General features: G+C 36.6%; 3 protein-coding genes across 4 annotated transcripts; 2 read left to right on the top strand and 1 right to left on the bottom strand.

Annotated features, from left to right (window-relative positions):
• Positions 1-128: 128 nt before the first annotated feature.
• Positions 129-3,161, bottom strand: LOC309508773 (uncharacterized protein). The gene is made up of 2 exons (XM_082183243.1): positions 2,690-3,161; positions 129-1,563 (listed from the first exon to the last, which is right to left on the bottom strand). Exons 1-2 carry the CDS (start codon positions 2,984-2,986, stop codon positions 463-465), a joined length of 1,398 nt encoding a protein of 465 aa, XP_082039369.1. The 5' UTR covers positions 2,987-3,161; the 3' UTR covers positions 129-462.
• A 124-nt stretch (positions 3,162-3,285) lies between these two features.
• On the top strand, positions 3,286-6,460 carry eif1axb (eukaryotic translation initiation factor 1A X-linked b). The gene is made up of 7 exons (XM_082184942.1): positions 3,286-3,448; positions 3,968-4,051; positions 4,133-4,236; positions 4,540-4,590; positions 5,085-5,166; positions 5,305-5,396; positions 5,519-6,460. Exons 1-7 carry the CDS (start codon positions 3,433-3,435, stop codon positions 5,522-5,524), a joined length of 435 nt encoding a protein of 144 aa, XP_082041068.1. The 5' UTR covers positions 3,286-3,432; the 3' UTR covers positions 5,525-6,460.
• Positions 6,461-7,176: 716 nt separating this feature from the next.
• Positions 7,177-22,782, top strand: map7d2b (MAP7 domain containing 2b). 2 transcript variants are annotated; one of them, XM_082184940.1, is made up of 17 exons: positions 7,177-7,452; positions 8,720-8,788; positions 9,159-9,322; positions 13,064-13,166; positions 14,245-14,331; positions 16,283-16,378; positions 16,501-16,631; positions 17,825-17,946; positions 18,042-18,265; positions 18,500-18,632; positions 18,720-18,900; positions 19,469-19,573; positions 20,099-20,146; positions 20,238-20,316; positions 20,660-20,786; positions 20,901-21,136; positions 22,081-22,782. In XM_082184940.1, the coding sequence occupies exons 1-16, from the start codon at positions 7,425-7,427 to the stop codon at positions 21,127-21,129; spliced, it is 1,926 nt and encodes a 641-aa protein (XP_082041066.1). In that variant the 5' UTR covers positions 7,177-7,424; the 3' UTR covers positions 21,130-21,136; positions 22,081-22,782. The 2 variants fall into 2 exon arrangements, with proteins under 2 accessions (XP_082041066.1, XP_082041067.1); XM_082184941.1 differs by lacking the exon at positions 14,245-14,331.
• The last annotated feature ends 1,273 nt before the right edge of the window (positions 22,783-24,055 follow it).

Below are 24,055 nucleotides of genomic sequence, written 5' to 3'. Positions count from 1 at the left end.
CACTTTTGATTCATTTAATACGTCCTTATTGAATAAAAATATTAATTTCTATAACTATATCATTTAAATTTAGAAAATCTGTCCAATGCATCTCTTCATATCAATTTCTTAAATGAAAGACAAAAGTATTTCATAAAAATGCATTTTAATTGTGATTTTAAGAAATGCATTTTACAAAGTACGTCTTTGTGAATATGCACATAAAATGTTTTTAGAATGTCTAAACATTAATAGCAGCTAAACATTATTAATAACACCACAGAGACATAATACAGAAATCTGCCTACAATATTAACAGTGTAACTAACATTGAAACATTTTAATTGGATTAGGCTCTTAGATTTAATCATAATCCTGACTATTGAAATAAAAAAATAGTTTGCCTCGGGTAAACTAAAGGGTTTATACTTAATTTAACTAAATGTATACAGTACTAGTTTAAAACTTGTTTAAACTGAGATCTCATTGTGTGCCAGCGCTGTCCTCGCACTTCTTCTCCTCTTCATGGTTATCTTGAGGAAGTTCCTTCTCCAGAACCATTCCAGACTCCACGTCCTCCACTGTTGACAGATCCATTGAACTCTCAGCAAGAACTTCCATCTCATCTTCACTGAGTGGCTCCATCATGGCCTCTTCCTGCCTCACGGTCACAGGCTCGATTCCTCCTTCTGAATTGTTTGGTTGGTTCTCAACAGACTCTTCTGACTTCTGCTCGTGTGTGAGCATGTGTGCGGCGTAGCCTCGCTGGGAGAGATATATTTTGCAGATGTCACAGTAGAACGGGGTCATCACATTGTGTTTGTCCATGTGTTTGATGTAGCCATTGACTCTTAGAAAACCCTTGTCGCAGGTCTTGCACAAGAGTTTTTCTCCAGCATGAGAGGATTTGAGGTGCTGAACGAGGGAACCTCTGAACTGAAAGGTCTTTTCACAGATGGGGCAGGTGCACGTAAGTTTGGATGAGTGATGCTTCATGTGAGCAACGAGAGCAACTTTGTAACCGAAACGTCTGGGACATAAGTGGCAGGTGAACGGCATGGTCGACTCTGCATCCTCGTGAACTTTCTGGTGAGCTTTCAAAAAAGCCTGATGGGCAAAGCCTTTTCCACACTGTTGACACCCAAACCTCCCATCGGGATTCTCCCTAGTGTGTACGACTCGATGCCGCAAAAGGAGACGCATTTCATTAAACTTCTCCCCACAAGTTGAACACATATACAACCTTTCTTTAACTTCACATTTGGTTTTCTTCTTACTGTGATTAGCACGTTGATGCTTCATTAGGTTGCGTCTACTACGAAACCTCTGGCCACAAGTTAAACAGCTGATATACTTTCTTTTGACATTGTCTTCTTTATTCTCAAAGATGACGGTCGAAATACAGTCTTCTGTAACGGCCAGCTCACTCTCCTCATATTTAACACACTCATCCTGCTCTTGTCCAGATGTCATGTTGGCACTCAGCTCATATTCAAGAGGCTCCTCTTTGACACAAGCAAGTGAAATGGCCTCAGAAATTGTGATTTTGCATGTTTCATCTTCCACACTCTCATCTTCTGCTTCCTGTCAGATAAAACAGAATCCAGTACATGATTACAAAACAGAATTGTTTATATACAGTATATATAGGCTATATATATATAGAGAGAGAGAGAGAATTTTTATATAAAACATGGATGTTGAATTATATGTAATTATATTTAATGTGTACATTACATAAAAAACAAATGTGTGTGTGTATATATATATATATATATATATGTGTGTGTGTGTGTGTATATATGAAGAGTTCAGATGCAAAAGTTCAGTAATTTCACTTAAATGACAATTAATAGGTAATTTTCATTGCCATTTAAGTGAAATTACTGAACTTAAATATACGAGCTTGAAAAAAATGACCATTCTAGAGGAAAATTTCAGATGGCACTTAGAGGCTTTTGCATCTGAACTCTTCATATATACTGTATAATTATTGATAATAAATCAGCATATTACAATAATTTCTGAAGGATCATGTGACACTGAAGACTGGAGTAATAATGCTGAAAATTCAACTTTGCATCACAGAGATAAATTATTATTATTATATTAAAATAGGAAACCATTTATTTAAACTTTAATAATATTTCACAATATCACTGTTTTTTTATGTATTTTATCAAATAAATGCAGGCTTTGATGAGCATAAGAGACTTTTTTTCAAAAACATTAAAGATAGTAATGTTTCCAAACTTTGGACCGATACTAATATATGCATGTATATATATATATATGTATATATATATGTATATGTATATATGTATATATATATATATGTGTGTGTGTGTGTGTGTGTGTGTGTGTATATATATATAAACATTTAATATCTATATTATATCTAAAATGAAATTGTCCATTTAATAACTATATCATTAAAATAGGTAACACTTTATTTTACAGTGTCCATGTTACGTTACATGTACTTACATGTAATAACAGTAAATTATGCATAATTACATGCAACTAACCCTACAACCAAATCCTACCCTATCCCTATAGTAAGTACATGTTGTTAAATAATATTACACAGTACTTAAATATATTTACACTCTTTTAACAATGACACCTTAAAATAAAGTGTAACCTTAAAATATAAATGTCCTATGAATGAAAACTATTTGAAAAAATAATAAAAAATGAGCCATCTTACCCGTATCTCCTTTTCCGTCTCAGATGATCGATGAACAGTAACGTTATATACTGTAGGAACAGCATCCACGCTTAGTATCATACATGTGGTGTAACCCAGATCCATTTTGAAGTAGTTCTCCTCGGAGAAATGATCCCCACACACCCGGCATGAAGGGCTCGCGTTTTCCTCATCAGCTTTACTGTCTTTAATAAACTTTAACCAAAGTTTGCGTCTTTTCGGATCCTCGGGTAACATGTAATGAATAATGGTTTCCGATCGGTTCGGGCAACCACCTACCACACATTTATGTACCATAATGTTTACGATCTAACTGGATTTTGGCTTAAAAATGTAATGTTTAGACTATGTAAACAATATGATCTTTGCATTCAGATTGCTTGCTATCTCTTGGTCATAGTAGATAATCCCCTTTATATTAAGAAGTACAGGCAAACATTTTCAAAACAAACCTCAATGCGGTTTCTTCAGATGTTACTGACGTTAATGATGAAATTGTCGCCCCCTACCGGATAGGAGGACGGAAGCTCGGGTTTGCGGTTGTGATGTGAATAAAGTTTTGCGCTGTTGAATCATGAATGGAGCAAGCGATCTGCGCATGCGTCATTCTCAGCTTTTCTCGCTACTAGCGGCGCTGAACAGCTCACTATAGCATGTTTGAGAAGTAAACTATTTGACATATGGTTATAATTTCCTGACGTTTCGAAACATTATACGAGAGTCGTCGACGTGATTGAAAGAATATGCCGAAAAACAAAGGTAAGGTGGTTTCTTAAGACAATTGTAAGAGATGAATTTAGCCTTGAATTTAGCAAACAAGGTAACGTGAGCTGTTGCGCCAGATATTCAATGTAGCAGCTCATTGTCAATGTTTGATTTTCCATAAAAAAAAAAAATAAAAAAAAGTTAAATAATTTTTTGGGCCTTTAAGCTCATAAAACGAAATAAAATATTCTGTCAGGTAATGAGAGGGATGCTCTCGGCCGCTGTAACGTTACGCAGTTAACTTGCAGATAAATGTAGCGTTACAGTTAAACGTACACTGATCTTTACCTACTTTCAATATTGTTACTTATAATTATCAAACTAATATTCTAGGAGGGCTCCTACATGCTTAAGTTGCCCTACAAATAAACATGAAATGAACAATAGATCAAGATCATCCATGCTGGATGTACTTTGCTCTGTCATTAGGCAACATTTGCAGTGTAGTGTTAATGAGAAGACTTTGTTCCATGTGTATGATCATCTGATCTCATCTTATATCTCTGTATCCAGGTAAAGGAGGAAAAAATCGGCGGCGTGGTAAGAATGAGAATGAATCTGAGAAAAGGGAGCTGGTGTTTAAAGAGGATGGACAAGGTATGTTGTAATACTCTTCCATTTAATAACATTCTGCCTTTCCTTGAAATGCTTTTAGTTTGATCATTTGTTGTCTTCTAGAATATGCTCAGGTCATCAAGATGTTGGGAAATGGGAGATTGGAGGCCATGTGTTTTGATGGAGTCAAACGGCTTTGTCACATCCGAGGAAAGCTCCGGAAAAAGGTGCGCTTTACTTTTCAGGCTAAATGCAGATTCAGCGTTTTCATCACTTTGTGAATGAGCTTGACTCGACTGATTATAAAAGTTTAGGCCAATCAGTCAGTATTGTTTGATTAAACTAAATAATTGATGTAACTAATGTTGTGTATGGAATTTTTTTTTAATATATATGCTGGAAAACTTAAGCATTGGACAAAATAATGTTCTGAAATGAATATGTATCTGCTTAAAATGTTTAAATTGTTCTTTAACAAGAAATCCAAAGACTTTTTTTATTGTCATATGCTTTTTGTTTCTTAAATTTAGGTGTGGATTAACACGTCAGACATTATACTCATTGGATTAAGAGACTACCAGGTTTGTTTAAATATTATTTTTTAATTTAATATGATTATACTAATATAATAAATATAGCTGTAGATATAATTATTTATAGTCATTGGATTAATGGGCTATCAGGGGCTCGTTTGCATAAATTGCTAAGACTAGTTTTACAAGTTAGTCATTCTTTTTTTTTTTCTTGTACTTAAGACAAGAAATGGCTATGTTTATGCGACTGGCAGGAGCAGGTTTGTTAAATATTTCTTAATTTAACAATTATATATTATAGTAATATAACATAGCTATATAATAAAAAAAATATTTAGTAATTTATTATAAATATATAACTGTTCAAATAATATATTTGTATTTGCCAGGAAAGATATGAATTCCCAATATCACTTAAACGCTTTACTCTTGTAAATTAAAAATAAAACTAATTCTGCTTCTGAAACTACAGATTTCTTTAATGCAAGGTTTATTTTATGGAGTGAATATCTGACACTTTAAATTCTGAAATCTCTTATCAGGATAACAAAGCAGATGTCATTTTGAAGTATAATGCTGATGAAGCTCGGAGTCTGAAAGCCTATGGAGAGCTTCCAGAACACGGTGAGTATATTCGGAGAAACGTAACCTCAACTAGACAGTTCTTGATGAAAAGAGGTTCTTGGCTTGCAATATGCTGATCTTTTTGCTGCGCTGCATTAAATGTCATGTCATTAAATTCTCACTTTTGGTGCCTTGCAGCCAAAATCAACGAGACTGATACCTTCGGGCCTGGTGATGATGATGAGATTCAGTTTGATGATATTGGTGATGATGATGAAGACATTGATGATGTAAGAAGCAGTCTTGTATTCATCAGAAGATTAAGATTAATAGGAAACAAGTAGTCAGTACATCAGTTTTTATCTGTGTTCATTAGTGTTTGTCCTGACAATACTATGTATCTATTCTGCAGATCTAAGAGGAAGAAGCAGGGAAGTGAATGTTTTTCAGCCTGAAGCGACAATATTCTCACACCCCCCCCATGAAGTTGCCCCTACATCATTATGTACACGGAGGCTCAAGTTTTGGGTTTCTCTTACTAAACACATGACTGCATTTTCACTTTCAATCCATTTTGTTATCTTTTAATGTATTTATATTGATTTCACATCAAGTGGAATTTAGTTACAAGTACAGAATCTATGGATTCGCAATAAAAAAAGATAACCAATTTTATGTTTGGTCTTGCGGTCTGTATCCTAATAGACATGTTCACATGTTCTGTAAAGGTGAGTGAAACTCTTATGAGCAAAGCTGATACCTCTAAAATGCCTCTTGCCTTTTTTGAATGTTTTTGAAGTCTCTTAAGATTTACTGGTCACAAAATTGATGCGTTTGGACAATGCATTTATTCAAAAACAGCTCGTCTCTGATGAGCATTGTTTCAATCCATCCTAGTTTTCTTTTTTGTGTTTTTGTCTACTTCAAATGATGATAATACTAATTTTACAGGGCTGCTGAAACTGAATATACGAAAGTAACTAATCTTGAAGCTCTGTATTACTTCAGTTGATACTCAGTTACAGCTTAATACTAAACTACAATAAACATCAGCAACTGAAATATTTGTAAGATGAAAATGGAAAAATTTTTTACTTCCTAAAATGATAGCTCACAAAGCAAGTAACCAGAATGAGCGAATATTTTTGTATGCAAATAGGCTAATCAATACAAGAATAATGAAAGTTTATTGATTGTATTCTTGGAAGAACTGGCCCTTTTGTCTGAGCTTGTTGGTTATAATTTGTTATTTTATGTGTATTGTTTTGATGAGCTAACAATGGTTGCTTTTTGTCCTCTGTTGATTTTGATCAGAAAACCTGTGATTTTGAAAAATAAAATTCAACAACATTCAGTATCCTAGAAATGTGTATTTTAAGCCTTTGAACATATTCACTTTTTACCTCCAGTGTTTGTAAAATGTACAAAATGACCATATATGATATTGTATTTATTGTTGCATGTATTTTGTGTTTGATGTGGATATAAAATAGGCAGTATAATTATAGTAAGTGTATGTCTAGCCACAGGCTTCAGTGATATTAGTCACTGTTTGTTTTTCGCCCTGTCACGTGTGTTGCAGTGTGAAAAACAAAGGTTGCCTCTAATGCACATGCGTATATATTCTATATATTCTTAATAATGTTGTATTTGGCTTGTGGTTGAAATTATCCATTGCTAAAATTCTACAAACCAGCCTATTTCCCCACACTTAAATTCATGAAATAGGCTGTTGGTGATCTGGTTGTGCACATTTTGGATGCATATACATAGTCCAGACTCCAGACATAATCTAGGCATATATTTGCATATTTTGAGCAGTCTTTACAATGCAACTGGTCAATTATAAGGCAATGGCCATTTTGTTAGTTGGTTAAATGGCATCTTGAATTTGCTTTTGATGTTCTATGAAGTATGCAATAGGTGTATATTTCTAGGCAGATTAAATTAAACCTCTCTAGGGGAAATAAATGGGAAATGTCTGCCTTGTGCGCAGCTGCCGAGCTTTCCATATATAGCGCAATGTAAACTATGACGTAATGCGTTGCCCCTCGGCGCATTGCTTACGCGCTCGGCACGCGGCGATTGGTCGAGCGTGTTGTAATTTATTAGAACCTCGCGCTCTTGTGGCTCTGCCTTCAGCCTTCACTGGTGATATCTGGTCGAAGACCGTGATGAGGTTCGGATGAATAAAACTTGAGGTGAACTGTGTTTTCCGTCGCATTTTGATTTTTCCACTAAATAGTGATAATTGAGTGTGTGGGGTCGGAATGTCATCTGGATATTAATCGTCGAATACACCAAAAGAAAAACCGGTAATGGCCACAATTTTGGAAAACCTGACAGGTACGTTATGTTATATTGTCATGCTTTAAATGATATGCCTCACCCAGATATGACAGTATTGAGGAACGGATTACTGGGAATTTGGGAAAGCGAACATTTTGAGCTGTTGTCATGGAAACTGCTGAGGTGAGAGCAGGATGGGGAACCAAAGACTGACCTGTCCAGGTGAAGAGTGACACCCTTATGAAAAGCAAATTGACGTTTTAGCCAACCATATATATATACACACCGAGAGAGAGAAAAATCATAGCTCACACATGTATGTGTGTGTGTTTGTGTATGTATGTATCATGTATGTATGTATACATGTATGAATGTATGCATATGTATATATCATACATGCATTCATACATGTATATAATATATGGGTGTGTGTGAGTGTCTATATATCATAGGGAAAACCAGGGCTAGTTGTCAGTGTTTACGCCAGTAAATAGCCTACTTTTCAGCATTGGTTAAATTTCAGATTCTACACCTTAAAGTCTTGGCTGCAAAAATCAATTGAAGATTTACCCAGGGAAGAAAATATGCAGTTCATTAAAAACACATTGATCTTTTGTGACAACATGCCCCAATAGAAGGACATGCTGTCACGTTACATCGGGTAAATTGGTACCTGCCCTTAGGCATGTAGGCTTTACAGCTAAATTTAAACAGTAAAACAATCATGAAACAGCAAAAATATCAAACCATTGTTTTAGCCAACACATTTTTTTATTAATATATTCATTGCATGTGTTTAAAACAGCCCAGAAGTGATTTGAAACCAACATACAATATCACATATGTGTAATTGCTCTACAGCCCTTGTGACAACCAGCTGTGGTCTCCACTATAAGCTATTTTTATTTGTCTAACAGACAGGTCAGAATAAATGTGTTTGATGTTGGGTTTATTGATTTTCAGGCATGCTTTGTACTTCCTACGTTTAAATTCGGATTCTTGTAATGATATTATAATACATTATAATACATATTGTCCGAATGTCTTTTCAAGAATTTCTCCTCAGCTGTATGAAATGTGCTTAAAAATCACGTTTGTGTTCGCCTTGAGCATTTTGTCTTTGCATATATCTGCATACCATTACACAATTAAAGCCAGCCCACTGTTTTAGTGCTTGTAACTGGGCCATAACCACCATAGATATTGAGGGGGGCTTGAATATTTGGTTACATCCTTGGCTTGGGTCATGATTCAATAGACTCTATACAAGGTGTGTTCACTGTTTTTGTGCATTTTAACATTTAACGTCTTTTCGCTCGAAAAGATGGGGGCTCGAAAAAGGACAGAATTCGACTGGCCAAAGAAAGAAGAGAGGAGAAAGACAGAAGCCAAGGTTAGCTGCAAGTCTTTTATTAAACAGTCTGTCCTACTAAGATTCAGATATGAACAAAGAAACATGAACGCATATGTTCCTTTCAGAATTGCCTAGAACATCTTGCCTGCTTTAGAACTACTTTTAATTCCTACATGGATTTTGTGACAATCTGGTGTATAAATTAAAGGAGGGGGTTATTTCAGGGCAATAGACTACTGCTCCATTCATCACTGAATCTGATGGCTCTTGAGTAGCGGAAGACTTCTGTAATGCCACTAAGTGCTTAGCAAAATGAATCAGTATTGTCAGCAAGTTGGGAAAGGCTTGGCCTTTCCCGTATCAGGGCAATCTATAGACTTATCCGTGTCCACCCCCACCGTTTCTTTAGCTGTGCGGGAGCGAGCTCTCTGGGAGAAGGAACAGCGTGCACAGCAGCAGTATGAACGCTCAGTGGTGGAGCGAGGGAGGCGACTGGAGGAGCAGCGGCAAAAGGAGATGCACCGTCGTTCGGCCGTGGAAGAGAAAAGGAGGCAGCGCATAGAGGAGGAAAAGGTCAGGGGTTACACTCTTTGGGGTATCTGCTCATTAGCACAGGCTTTTCATGCATATTTCTCTGCATGAATCGCATATTATTATGCATACGTTTATTTTTCTCTTCAGTAGGTTTAATCTTAAAGGTGGAGTGTGTAATTTTGTAGCTATTAAAATATAATATTTAACACAGTATGTGGGATCAAATGCAGCAGAAAGGGAATGACAAGTAATAGGCCTATATTCACTACTGTTCAAAATGAAGAAGTCAATAAAGATATTTAAAAAAATAAATTAATACATTTATTCAGTAAGGATGCATTATATTGATCAAACGTGACAGTAGAAACATTTATAAAAGTTTTCTTTTTAAAATAAATGCTGTCCTTTTGAACTTTCTATTCATCAAATCATTCTTAATTACGGTTTCCACAAATATATTAAGCAGCTCAATGTTTTTCAAAATTAATATGAGCACCAAATCAGCATATTAAAATTATTTCCGAGGGATCGTGTGACACTGAAGACTGGAGTAATGATGCTGGAATAAATTGCATTTTAAAATGCGTTAAAATACAAAACAGTTATTAAATTGTAATAATATTACACAATGTTACTGATTTTACTGTCTTGGTGAGGATAATAAACCTCTTTCAAAAGCATAAAAAAAGCTTTTGAACATTAGTGTATGTATATCTACCAGCAGGTGCTGACTGTACCATGCTAACATGCTAAACCTTAACCCCTTGATCACAAGACAACAACACACACTCAACCAATGGCGTGAGTTTGGGGGTGGGTCTGCCATTTTGTCTAATGGAAGATCCAGGAAGCATTTGGGAAATCTTCCTTCCAAAACATAAAATCTGTTTGGATACAATTATTATCTTTGCAAATCTGTTGGTGGCACAAGAATTACACACATCATCTTTTAGCCTGAGCCAAAATATCATTTTCTTAGGTGTAGCAAGTCATTTGATTCAAGATGTCGTATTTGTGATGGTGACACCACAATGGTTGACATTTTTACTGGGCTGAGTGGGCTCTGATTAGATTTTATGAAGGGAATAGTTTTTGTTATCTGTGCATAATTGTGTCTTTATTCATGTCGAATTTAACCTCCTAGAGTTCCCACCTTTTGTGACATTGAGCTTTGTCTTAGCAGGAGAGTGAAGTCTTTGTTTATATTGATTGAAAACTAGCCACCCCCACTCCGATGCTGCAATGATTGGTGACTCTCGCTGGAGTGCTCAAATGACCTCACTGTTCCCGATATCCATCCTTAACTGACATGTACAAATCAAATTACCCTAGAAAAACGTGGTGTGACATAGTAAGGACGTGTTTGAAGACGCTAAAAGGAAACTCAGATGCAAAATACTGTATGGTGTCATTATGATGCCTACTAGCAGAGACTGCAGTTAGGCAGTGCATCATTGTATGCAGGGTGTGGTGCTGTTTCTGTGTTCTGGCATGGTAGCACTATATTAGCATTCTGCACTATAATATCTAGTTTTACCTCAGATGACTCTGATCTAGGCCATCTTTTGGATTTAAATTCATTTTGACTCCTCGGTATCTGCAGTGGTATCAAATCTGTAGCAGTAGCTTGGCCTCTTTATGTCCACACAATATGCAGCATGAGGCGCCACCTAGTTTTGTGTACACTCAAAGTCATTCATCCTTTTTTTTTGCAGTCTTTTTCATCAGATTAATCAAATGATAAAAAATGAGATGTTAGAGGAGAATGTAAGATATATGAGGGGTTTGCATCACCCTAAAGGGATTTATTTTTCGATAATGATTGTACATTATTACACTTGCTGATTATGAGGCTCTTTATGATGAAATCAAGTTATACGTTGTAATGGCTTCTTTTTTTGTGTGTGTTTTATAATCTGTTGATTGCATTTGGTTTTAGGTTATTTTACCATTTGCGATTTCACCCCCCAGAAAAAGAAAAGTCTTTTTGGTCATTATTTACTCACCCTCATGTCTTTTCTGTGCGAATAACCTTTGTGGAGCACAAAAGGTGGATCTTTGACAAATACCTTGCCTGCACTTTTCCTTATAATGAAAGTGAATAGGGACAGGATCTGTAAAGCTACAAAATGACAAAGAAACACTATAAAATTACAATAAACATGGTACATACAATACATGCACTGTATTATTTCTTCTGAAGTCATACGATAGCTTTGTGTGAGGAAAAATGGTGTCTGCTGACAAATGTGTTGGTATATGACTGAATAATGATTTGAATAATTTCGGTCTGTTCATCACACAAAGCTATATCATATGGCTTCACACAACTTGGAATATAGTGTACTAGTCATGCAGATTGCTTATATGATACTTTTATGATGGTCTTTTTTATATTTTTTTATATATAAATCTTGACCCTGTCCCAGACTGCAGTCTCCATTCACTTTCATTATATGGAAAAGAACGACCAGGATGTTCTGAGAAAATTCACTTTTTTACTTTCACAAAAGAAAGAACAACATGGGGGATTGGGATGACGTGTGTGAGTAAATGATGACAGAATTTTGAGTGAACCATCCATTGTGAAAATAAGTATACTTTAGCATACTTTTAAAAAGAGTACCTATTACAAAAATAGTATACTTTAAGAGAATATACTTAAGTGCCAACTGAATGTAATGTTTCAGGCACTTTCTGCTTGTTAATCACAATTAATATAATAGTTTAATACTATATTAAATGCAATTAGTTGAACTTTATCGTTCTTTTTGACTTGCGTATAACATTGTTAATAATTACTTTTGATGTATTAGAAATATTGTTAAAGTGTACTGCCAAACTAATGTCTTTTCTATCGAAACCTGTAGCCTATGTCATGTATTTAAATAAGTGTACTTTAAATGATTATTTTTTTAAAGTGTTCTTAATTGTTTTGAGAAAGATATAAAAATATTATTTGCAAGTACAGTACTTGAATTACACTACAAGTGTACATTCAATACAATTAAGCACACTTCTTTTTCACAAGGGATCCTTTGGTAAAGTCTGCTACATCTTTATTATAAACAAAGAGGCTATCGTTTAACGATTATACAAAAGTATTTGAATTCCATTTGATCAATCGGAATGAAGTACTCCACGTTATTTCACTGTTGTGATTATATTGACAATGTGTTGTACTCCCCTGAATCTGGAAGGCTGTTTATTTGTGCAATTTTGTATGTGTAAATTTTAGTGTTTTGGGAAGGGTTATGCCCATTTATGCAAAATCGCTTATAATGTGAAACTCAGATGGAGAAAAAAGGTTATTTAGGTTAGAGGAAATACAGAGAGCTGATGTAGATAGAGAGATAATTTCAGGAAAATACAAATAGGCTTCCTTATTTTCACTGATGCAACCTGTGTCATTATAATACTCGGTCTGTGTGTGTCAGCTGCTGAGGGGGGAGGGTGTGGGTGGAGTTATGCATGGCAGTTCTCTCCTCCGTCTGGCTATACGCTCTCTTAGACACACAGTCACCTGGGAGGAGAGAGATACAAAGAGAGAGTCGCTGAGTGCAAGGGAGGGTGAGTGAGAGAGAGGCAGAAACAGAAGGCAAGGCCCTCGTCGTTTTGCTCGCACACATACAGGAAGGAAGAACAGGGACAGAGAGTCGGAGACGGATAGGAGAGGTGGTCGCCATGGAGCAACCAGCCTTATCCCCGTCCTCACGCCGCCGTAGCGACAGCTCGGTCAGAGAGTCTCTTTTCTTCCCTGTTTTGGAACGCAACGAACAGGAGCGACTAGAGGCCCTGATGCGACGTTCCTTGGAGCGGAACCTGCAGGTGGACCAGAGGCCGAAACGATGGACCTGGGGTGGACCTCCCGGAGCCTGCGAGGGTGAGTGTGCGTTTGCGAGGGTGTGGAGGGACCTCTCAGATGGAGAGATAGGAAAACAGGGTGTGGGAACTGCACTGCAGCCCTTTTGTTTTAAAACCGACTGCGATATTGACTGATACGGGAGCTGTGGGACGGAAATCAGACAGATGCAGCTGTTTTATGAGGGAGCTGCAGTGTCACACAGGCATCGAGCTGTTGCTGATCTCAAGGAGTCGCCCCAGTCGCAGAAAAACACTCTGCCTCAAGGTTAGCGCTGTCAGCGACTGATCAGAGACTCATAGGCATTATAAATCATCCGTGCAAAAGCTCTGCCTGGGGGCAAGGGTCAATTTGGGCTGTTTTGGCTGGAGAACAAACACCATAAACTGTGCTGTCACTGTGCCTGCACGGGGCATATTAGACTGCGCAGCTGAAGGGCGTTTTGCTCTGTCACTGCCACGTTCTGACTTCAAACAATGCTTCCCTCCCCCCCCAATGTTTCAATTACACAAACCTATAACTCTCCTAAGCAGTAGACCTGAGGCTCGGGTAAATCAAATCAACTCTAAGGACAAAATGCTGCTTTTAAGACAGACAGACACGAAAGCACCACCCTGAATCTGTGGTGCATTCATAACTACATCATTTATTTATACTGCCAAAGAGCAGGGCTCTAAGCCTGATCCTGAGTCAGATTGATAATATATCTGCATAACATGCATGTAACGCCTTTTTTTGCTTTGTGGGTAAGGGCGAACGTTTGAGAATGAGTTTGGTTGCCCTTGGAAAACATTAGGCTCTTTGATAACCTGATATCATTGCATTAGATGCATGCTCTGGGTTATTTCATCTGGCAGTGGTTCATATTACCATCCTGCTTTATTAGCGAAATCACTTTAAAAAAAATAAACAAATAAAAAAAAATGCACCGCTGGAAATTATGCAGCTTCCCGTCAGAGAAAAACTGCTGACTGGGTATATCAGTATTTCACAGGGACACACTGTTATGACTTCTCATAATATTCACTGTGAGCTTGTGAAATACTCTGTCGTGCTCATGCACCTGTGCTTTCTCTGCTTTGCATCACCTGCCGCACAGGTGATCCTAAGATCGCCCCACCCTCTCCTCCTGCTTCAGCCTCCTTAGCCAATGACCCCGCTCCTCCTGCCAACAAATCCAGGAACGGTACTGACTTCATGCTGCTTTATGTGTCATGCCCGTTCACTTCCATGAAGTTTGAGTCACAGTGGTTCAGATGTTGTATTTGTGACGGTTTGCATGTGCATGAGATTTTACATAGGTGTAAGTTATTTGCGATCTAAGATCCACACTACTGTTTAAAAGTTTGGGGTCAGTGAGATTATTTGATGTTTTTGAAAGAAGTATCTTATGCTCACCAAGGCTGCATTTATTTGATCAAAAATACAGTAAAAACAGAATTATTGCAAAATATTATTACTATTTAAAATAGCTTTTTTTCTATTTTAAAATATAATTTATTCCTGTGATGGAAAGGCTGAATTTTCAGCAGCATTACTCCAGTTCCACATGATCTTTCAGAAATTGCATTTATTATTATAATCAATGTTTAAAAAAGCTCAACATCTTTGTGGAAACCATGATAATTTTTTTTTCTTTGATGAATAGAATGATTTAAAGAACAGCATTTATTTGTCTTTAATGTCATTTTTGATCAATTTCATTCCTGATGTTACTGACACCAAGCTTTTGAACAGTAGTGTATATTGGCCTTGCCCATAGGTGTATTTGATGCTCTGTTTTCTTGTTTATTTCTGTGGTGAGTTTTATTATTGGTGCTTGCTAAGGCAAACATAACTATTGCTGTTGTTCTGTATTGTAATGTATTAAATCATAATTTCTACATAATCCGACTTGTTGCCTGGCAGATGATAAAATGGGTGAAAAAGAAACCCTTTGACTTTGAATGAGGAATATGAGCGTATCTAGGGACGAGAATAACATAGTGTGTCGGCACTTTGGATTCACGCCAGTAAGAAACCACTCAAAACACCCTAGAGCAGTATGCTGAAAACTACTCAAAACCCTCAACTTCCGCATAGCAATATGCTAAAAATGAACCAAATAGCAATATGCTACTTTATATTAGCATATAAACAATTGGCTTTCACACTGTTTTATATTATATACTGTATATAGTATTTATATTGTCCTAATGCCAAATGAAATGAAATAAATATCTGAAAAATATTAATGTCATGTAAAAAGAAAATCAGAAGAGAAACATTTTAGTTTTATTTCAAATATAGTAGTGTTATCCACAGAAAGAAAAAAAATCTTAGTGTAACCTTTCTGGTTCTACTCGCACTGCTCCGAGCGGGATTCAAACTGGCATTTCCGAGTGAGGTTTACCTGCACAGCTCTCACTAGCTGGCCTCCGTCACACTAGCAGCCACATAACAGCATCCTGATGTTGACTTCATAAAATGTAAAAGTCTACTTGTAACCATCATATTATTCTTTGTGGTGGATGTGCATTTGTACGTTATATTTATGCTGCAGCGCCCTGGAAACACCCTATCATCAGGTTTTGCATGGTCAGGCACCTCCTTTGTATTTTGGAGTCGTTTTTTTTTACTGTCTGTGTCTTTTTTTTTTTTTTAAGGTGAATGTAAATGTTATATTAATGAGGAAATGAAAATGTTTGGATTTCGAACCAATCATAGGTCCCATGGAGATTACATGCATCAGCTATGGAGACCGTCATATTCTTCCACGCCCAGTAAGGGGTCCGGATGCACAGAAGAGGATGTGTAGTCTGGATCCGCCTTGAGCTGCATTGCACCCCCTAAAGAATGCGTAGGGGGTCTAATCTGTTGGCTCATTTTAAATGCAGCATCCGAGCTTAACAAACATCCTAGTTTTGCCAATCTGTACAGAAATCTACCTCATATGAATATGAGCCTGCTGCTCTCCATGAAAGTCTTTGATCAGTGTAAATATTCATACCCAAATGGCCACTAATTATTAATCAGAAAGAAAGCCTCTGGCATTTATCTTCAAAATTAACTGTGATTGAATATCATTATCATTGTGTCTGATCGCTTGTGCCTGTTTTCTTTCTCCTTGGAACTATTCATAATATGTTTCACTGCAGTTCAAGATTTTATTATTCCACCCGAGTCCCCAGACTCTCTCCTGAGCAGACATCTCTCGTCCTCTTCCACTACTTTGCCCAATATGACAGAGAAAGGCAAGTTTTTTTGCATTAAGCTTCACTATTTAATTGTTTTCAATTTCTGCCCTGCCCCTATTTGATCCTTTGTCTTCCTATGACCTCTGGCCCCTCAGTGTCTTGTCTTTGTTCCCGAATAGCCTCCTCCAGCCCTCACAGGTCTCCTTACAGGGCTTCACCCAGTAGAGCCGAGCGGAAGAAGGGTAGCGCATCGTTTTGTGGACCATTGAATGACTCCAGAGGGGCAGCCACAACCCCGAAAACCCCTCAGGTCCGATCTGCATGGATGTGAACAACATTTTGTCAGATAGCTCAGAAATGTATTTGGTGCAAAGCACAGTGGGACACAGCCCACAGAGGAGCTGGTCTCCTAGCAACTGCACTACTCAGATCTGTGCATGTCCAGGTCCGGTTGTGGATTTATAGCCATAGATTTTTCAACTAGGGGTCTGTGAATGTCCAGCAAGGGATATGTTGGCAGATATATGAAACATAAAATAAATACAAAGTTCTGTCATGAAACTCTAGGTGGCGCAGGCTCATAGGTCCTTAACCCAATCCGCTTGCAATTACATGATTCTCTATAAGGCACAACTGATTGGTTCCCACTGTATTGGTAGCCAATTAGCTTGCTGATCAACTTTCAGATTCTTGCCTGTATACTGGTGCGGGTATGAAGTTACTTTTTTTAGGTCAACCGGCAGTTAGCATCACACTGGTTTATTCTGCCAAGACCAAACGCATTAACATTGTTATACTCATTACCATTCTAACTAAGAGAGTTGTCTTGGCAGGAATATATATTTTTTAAATCGTACATTAATTATGTCTAGAAGGTAAAAGTCATTAATAATGTCGAATACTATTGTCACTATTATTAGTAAAATTGATTACGCTTTACAATTCGTTAAAGGGATGGTTTACTCAAAAATGAAGATTCTGTCATCATTTACTAACCTTCATCCTGTTCTATGACTTTCTTTCTTTCTCATAGATATTTGAGAAACATTTCTCAAAATATCTCCTTTTATGTTCTGAAGAAGAAAGTCACAAACATTTTATAACAACATAAGGGGCAGAATTTTCATTTTTGGGTGAACGATCCCTTTGATGCATTAGTTTATTGTGAATAAGCAATACGTTTGCTGCATTTATTAATGTTAATGCTAGTTTATACTGTACATATAAAAATGCATTTTATGTTATTTCAAGTATAAATTAGCTAATGTACAGGTATATGATTTAACCATGAACAATTGTATAGTTATAAATTAACTTTAACCTAGTTAAATAAGCGCTACAAATTGTTGTTCATTGTTGTTTTCAGTGCAGGATACCAAATATTAGGAATATTTATATTAAGGGGTTTCTGGGTTGGCTGAGAGACTAAGCTTATCTTTGTGGCTTTGTCAGAACAGTAAATTGGACAAATATATAATTCTGGTGTCTGTTTTGGGTGTTTAGACTGAGAAAACAGAAAAGAGCATCGCCCAAACCTTAGCCGACTCATCTATGAAAAAACTTGAGTCTCCAACAACACCCACCCGAAGTTCTTCTACCCAAAAGAACCCCAGTACACCGAAAAGGTTTGTTTTTTTGTATCAAATCATTTACTTGTTGTCACTGTTTATTTAAAGACTGTAGGCAGAGTGTATATTTTGCCTATACATTTGTAATTCAGATCAAGGTCCTGTAAGAGCCGCATCCAGTCCCCGGCCTCCCCGGGTCAATACCCCCCTTCCCCGATGAGGCACAGAGCCACCACACCAAGTTTAGAGAGTAAGAGGTGGGAAGGAGAAGAGAAAGGGATGCTGGAGAGTAAAGGCTACAGCACTCTAGAGAGAAAGACCTCCAAAGCAGAGAGAATCCCAAAATCTACAAGCAAGGAATTTGGACACAATGCAGGTAATATCTTGTTCAGGGATTTCAAGACAACATTTATAACTTTTGTCTTTTAAGTGTATGTTTTTCCTCTAATATTTATATTTTAATTTGGCCAAAACAACACACTCTGTCATCATTTACTCACCCACATCTAGTTACAAATCCATATGTCTTTCTTTCTTCTGCTTTAAAAGCTGTTCTAATGGCATATCAATCACGTGACGTGGACTAAGTGCCTCCTGTCTTGTGTTTCAGAGTCTCCAGTGACTCCCACTGGGAAAGCAGGAACCACTGATGCAGAGGAGGCCTCCAGGCTGCTGGCAGAGAGACGACGCCTGGCCAGAGTACAGAAGGAGCAGGAAGAAAAGCAACGACTGGAAGAGGAAAGGTAGAGATATTATGTGTCTCTAGGGTATGTGTGTCACATTAATGTGTTTGCTGCTGTATTATATTTTATCTTCTCCATGAATCTCAGGCTCAGGGCTGAGGAGCTCCAGAGGCAGCAGGAAGAGGAGAGACAGCGGCAGGTGCAGGCAGCTCGACAGGCGGAGGAGAAAAGACAGAGACAGGAGGAGGAGCGCTGCCAGAGAGAGCAGGAGGACAGACACCAAAAGGAACAACGTTGGAAGGATCTCCAGGATGAGCTGGAGAAACAGGTCAGAGGGATTATATTATATTATTTAAATAAAACAATGACTCACTATTTGTTTGTTTCAAACAGTGGGGTCCAAAAGTCTGAGACCACTGATGAAAATTGATTAGATACATCTTTAATATAATAATGTTTTATATATTTTTTATAATAAAATATATACATATAATATATTTTTTAGTTTTCATTTAATAAATTATTTTAAATTAAATAATTTATTATATTATATTACATTATATATTTAAAATGTATTGACAAATAAAATAATCTATTATATTTTCTGCACTGGTCTCAGACTTTTGAACCTCACTGTTTGAACAAACAATTGTTTTTATAATATAACATAAATTTAATAGATTTTTTATTTCATGCATTTTTATTATAAAAATATATAATTTCTATAAAAAATTTACACAGAAATAAAACTGACTCATCAAGACACATTTAGCATACTCACCCATCCAGTCACTTACTCAAACACGTGCAGCACCAATCTGTCTTCTGTAGCTGTGGATATCTGTAGGGATGAATGTGATATAGTTGGAAATGTGATGTGTCATAATGTCTGGCAGAGGGAGGAAGCCGTGCAGCGCGTTCATAGAGAGGCCGAACGGAAGAGGCAGGAGCGAGAGCTTCTGAAAATTCAGGAGGAGCAGGAAAGACTGCAAAGGAAGAAGGTTCTTCTCTTTTCTGTCCGTTTACATTAAGAATCAAGAAATCAATGGAAAATATAATAACACTATTACAATGATTATGCAATGTGAAGTACATTATGAGAAGAAAAGTTTAGTGGTAAGTAATTATGAAGTGGTAATCTCTAAGGGCTACTTTTCTATGCACAGATTTATTTCTTAATTAAAGCTTAATTCAAACTTTAGAGAGTGTGCAACAGAGCAGTTGAATCCGGGTCTGCATGTGTAGTCAAAATGAAAGTGTTTGCAACCCATTGGAGTTTCGTAATCTGACAAATATCTGTCAAAAGGCATATTCAAAGTGTATAGAAATTAGTCACTTTTGATTTCATGTTGACCAGGTCATACTGGATAGTGCTTTATAATCTTTTCCACTACTTATTTTGGTTCAATAAAAATAATTCACATAACAATTGTTTATTTATTTATGTTTAGTAATATTTCACATTAAGTTATTTTTGATTTACTATATGACAAGTCAATTCAGTTTGCATCTTTGATTTTTGACAGCGTATTGAGGAGATTATGAAAAGGACAAGAAAACCAGATGGAGAAAAGGTAAATTAATTCTCTGCAGGCCAATTGCATTATCAAATAACATCGATTTACTGACTGTAGCAAATAAAACTGCATGTCATGTTATGGACAGAAAGAAGAGGCGCAGATGGAGGACCCATCCCCCATTTCTGTTTCCCAGTCTATCTCACCATCTCCCTTGGAAACTAGAGGTATTGACTCATCATATGACCCGTATCACTATACAGATCATCTACAGTGGGCACGTAGCAACACTTAACTTTCCTTTCCACTGTGTAAAAGCATCAGTCCTTGTAATTCACTGCAACATACACACTCATTAATCTGTTTCTTGTTACTGAGTGACTCAGCATGTGGAAAATCTATATTGTTTATATAAAAAAAGAAAGAGTGCCATCAAGTGGTGTAATTAAGAACTGAAATTAGTGTTTAGCCTCTTCCACAAAAATATAATGTTGATAATCTGGTAAAATAACGCATTTATTATTATTTCATTTTTATTGTAGATTAAACTACTTTAATCTTGCACAACAGGTAACACAGTGATTAACAATCCACCAAAGGCAACATCTGTATCTCCAATCATATGCCTTCAGCCACTGGAGGCAAAGAGCAGCGGGGTGGATGATCTCTCTGATGGGGTCCAGTCCATGGATGTCAGGTTAGCCTTCAACAAAGTGTTATTTCAGAGAAAATAGGTCAGATTATAGCCTGCTTACCACATTGATAAAATATTGGCAGTCCCTGTAATGAACCAAAATACGTTTCCTTGCAGCCCTGTGTCCAGAGATTCCCCCGTCAGCGAGATCTCACAGAACAGCATGAGTTCTGTGGCTTTGGGCGACATCCTCGTTCTGACCGGGCAGGTCTCGCATCCCAAAATGTCTGCTGCTCCAGCTTTTGGTGACTGCAACAAGAACCTGATCCAGGATTGCAGTAGCGCTGCTATTGACTCATCACTTTTCCAGAGTCTTAGACCGACCTCAGACAAGCTCAACATCTAATATAAAGGTGATTGCTGAAAACTACAGATTTTTCTTTTTAAAAATAAATTAATTTGTTTTTAATAAATTAACTAATAGATATCATCATGATTTCCCAGTTGATTGGTTCCATTAAGGATTGCCAACATTTTTTGCATTACAAGTTTTCAGAAATGTATGTAAATATGCAAATGAGGAGTTATCTAATTAAACATGCTCTAATTTGTATACATTTCCAGAGCATAATTCTGAACAGTGTATAAAGCCAGGTTTAAAATTCTTGTTTCAATTTGTTGACCTATTTGACAGAGGGAATTTCGGATTTTTTTTGTCATTCCGTAAATCAGAAAATATGGTCAACAGCCAATTTTTTGGGAATAAATTGTTGTATAAAATCAGGCGTATGACCATAATTTTATCTATTCAGAATATAGATAAAAGTTGGTGGATGTAAGTGCTAAAAAATCATTTTGAGAAAACTGCTTTTAACGATAAAGATATGTATTGTAAGTGAAATCTACAAATAGATAAAGTGTAATAAAATAAACACTTAAAATGTGTATTTTAGATGATTTTGTGCACTAGTCTAATACAAAATGTTATAAGCCAAATAGATCAAAATTGACCAGTGCAGGAAACCTGTTTTTGCCTGTAGTGTCTTAAAGAAATAGTTCACCCAAAAATGGAAGTTCTACCATCATTTACTCACTTCATGTCATTCCAAACCTGTATGACTGTCTTCCTTCTGTGGAGCACAAAATAATACGTTCATGAGATGAATCATTCAGACTAGTTTTGTGAACCTGAGCAATGGATTCATTAAAAAGATTCTCATTCAATTGGCCATTTTCATTCTTCAAAAAAGTCAAGCGAGTTTAAAGAACATGAGGGTGATCAAATGAGGAACAGAATATTCATTTTTGCGTAAACTATCCCTTTAACCATCTCATATTGTTGTCTTTTCTGTTTTAGACACTATTGAAGCACGGGGCTGAACTGATGTACTGGAGTGGAGCTGAAAAATGAGACCAGCCCTTTGTGCCTGAGCATCTTCATGCGAGCCTGAATATCCTCTTGAACAGGAGAATAAGGACTGATTGTCAAACCATGTGTTAATAGCAAAGAAAAGACACCCTGACGGTTGATTCCCCACACATAAAATAAAGTTTTGCCTGCTCCTCGTAGATATTATATTTCACACCATTTCACTGTAGTATCACCAGACAAAGCAACTGTATTAGCGCAGTCCTAGTGGTCGTCTTAGTCCTGTTAAACACCTGTAGCATTGATGAGTGATACACCGTGACAATTGTAGCAGCTCCATTGTGTAATTTGTTTTATTTTGGGTTGCATAAATGACCGGCAAACCGAGCAGTTGTGTGCCGAGTCTGATAATTGTGCTGTATTAAATGGCTGGGGTTTGCAAGCAGTAAATTGTGTAAATCCATGACTTCTCTGCAATCCAAGCTTTGTAGTCTGAAAGTGGATCTGAATAGATGTAAAGTGTGAAATTATTCTATCATAACACTGTTATACTGGCATTAATGTATTATTAGTCGGCAGTTAGAAGTTATGGGGACGTATACAGAAAAAAAGTGTACTTCTAATGTCATTTATTGTGTAAAAGCTTAAAAAGGGAATTAAAAGTGCACAATTCCATTGTGTTAAATAGCATAGTGCTTTTAATTCTTCATGGACTTTTTCTGTATTGTTTTATTACATGACATTATTGCACACAGCTCTATTCAGATCAAGAAAACCAAGCAACCACAAAACAGCAACACAAATCAACGTAATTCAGCATCCCACAACTGTACAGTAGTGGCTAAAAAATATCTGTACTTGCTGGATATGTTGCTTAAAACACACTGTTTACCATCTTGTATACTCAGGGTGCTAGTGAGCTTTGCATGTGAGCTCATTTTTGATGTTTGGTGGTCATCTCAATGGCATCATGATGCTGTTGTGTAGAACTTCTGAGGCACTGGATTGCTTCAAGATCAATAAGGAACCAATTTCTTGAAAGATGTAAGTTTCTATCTATCTATATCTATCTATCTATCTATCTATCTATCTATCTATCTATCTATCTATCTATCATTACAAGACTTGGGATTTGGATTGATTACATTTTCGTTTATACAGAGAGTGATGGGTTACTACTGAAAATTAGCACTTCATAATGAAATTTGAGAAAAGGTGCATGAATCCGCTGCTTTGAAGTTGCCGAACCCTGAGATACTGACATAACAATAAAACATGTATCACACCATGAGCTTTCCTTGTTCACAATTTATATAGTTTTGCTGGTTTAAAGTATCCATGTGCTTGCATTATTCCTGCATGTACAGTATAACAGACATGGCTTGTTGTCACACATGGTATGTCAGAGAATATTTGGTAATATATGAAGAAATTTGGCACAAAAAAAAAAAATATATATTTCCAAATTGCTCAGGAAAAATTTACACCGTTTATTAAACACTTTTACCACTATGGGCGTGTTGTCACAGTTGACAATATAATTAGGCTAATATATATTGTACAAAACAATGGTTTGGTTTTTTTGTACATTACCTTTTACATTGTTTCATTAATCATTTTGTTGAATACTGTTTATATTTATACAAAAATATGATAATATTAAAATATTTCCATAAATAAGTTTAAAAATATGCATGGGTATAATGTATATAAAGTATGTTTTTCATTAAAGGGATAAAATTAAAATCCTGTCATCATTTACTCACCCTCAAGTTGTTCCAAACCTGTTGAACACAAAATAAGATCATATTTTGAAGAATGTTGGTAGACGGTTGATAATACCAAACCAAAAAAATGTTGGGTGAACTATCCCTTTTAAGAACACGTGGGTGACAACCTAAAGAGGTGTCTGTAGGGGGCAGTGACGCTCACACTCGCTGTTGTGAGCTGCTGACGAAAACCA

This window comes from Leuciscus leuciscus, assembly GCF_965113295.1.
Source record: "Leuciscus leuciscus genome assembly, chromosome: 11".
NCBI lineage: Eukaryota > Metazoa > Chordata > Actinopteri > Cypriniformes > Leuciscidae > Leuciscus > Leuciscus leuciscus.
Note: the sequence above shows the minus strand (reverse complement) of the source record. Positions and strands in the feature narration are given on the sequence as shown.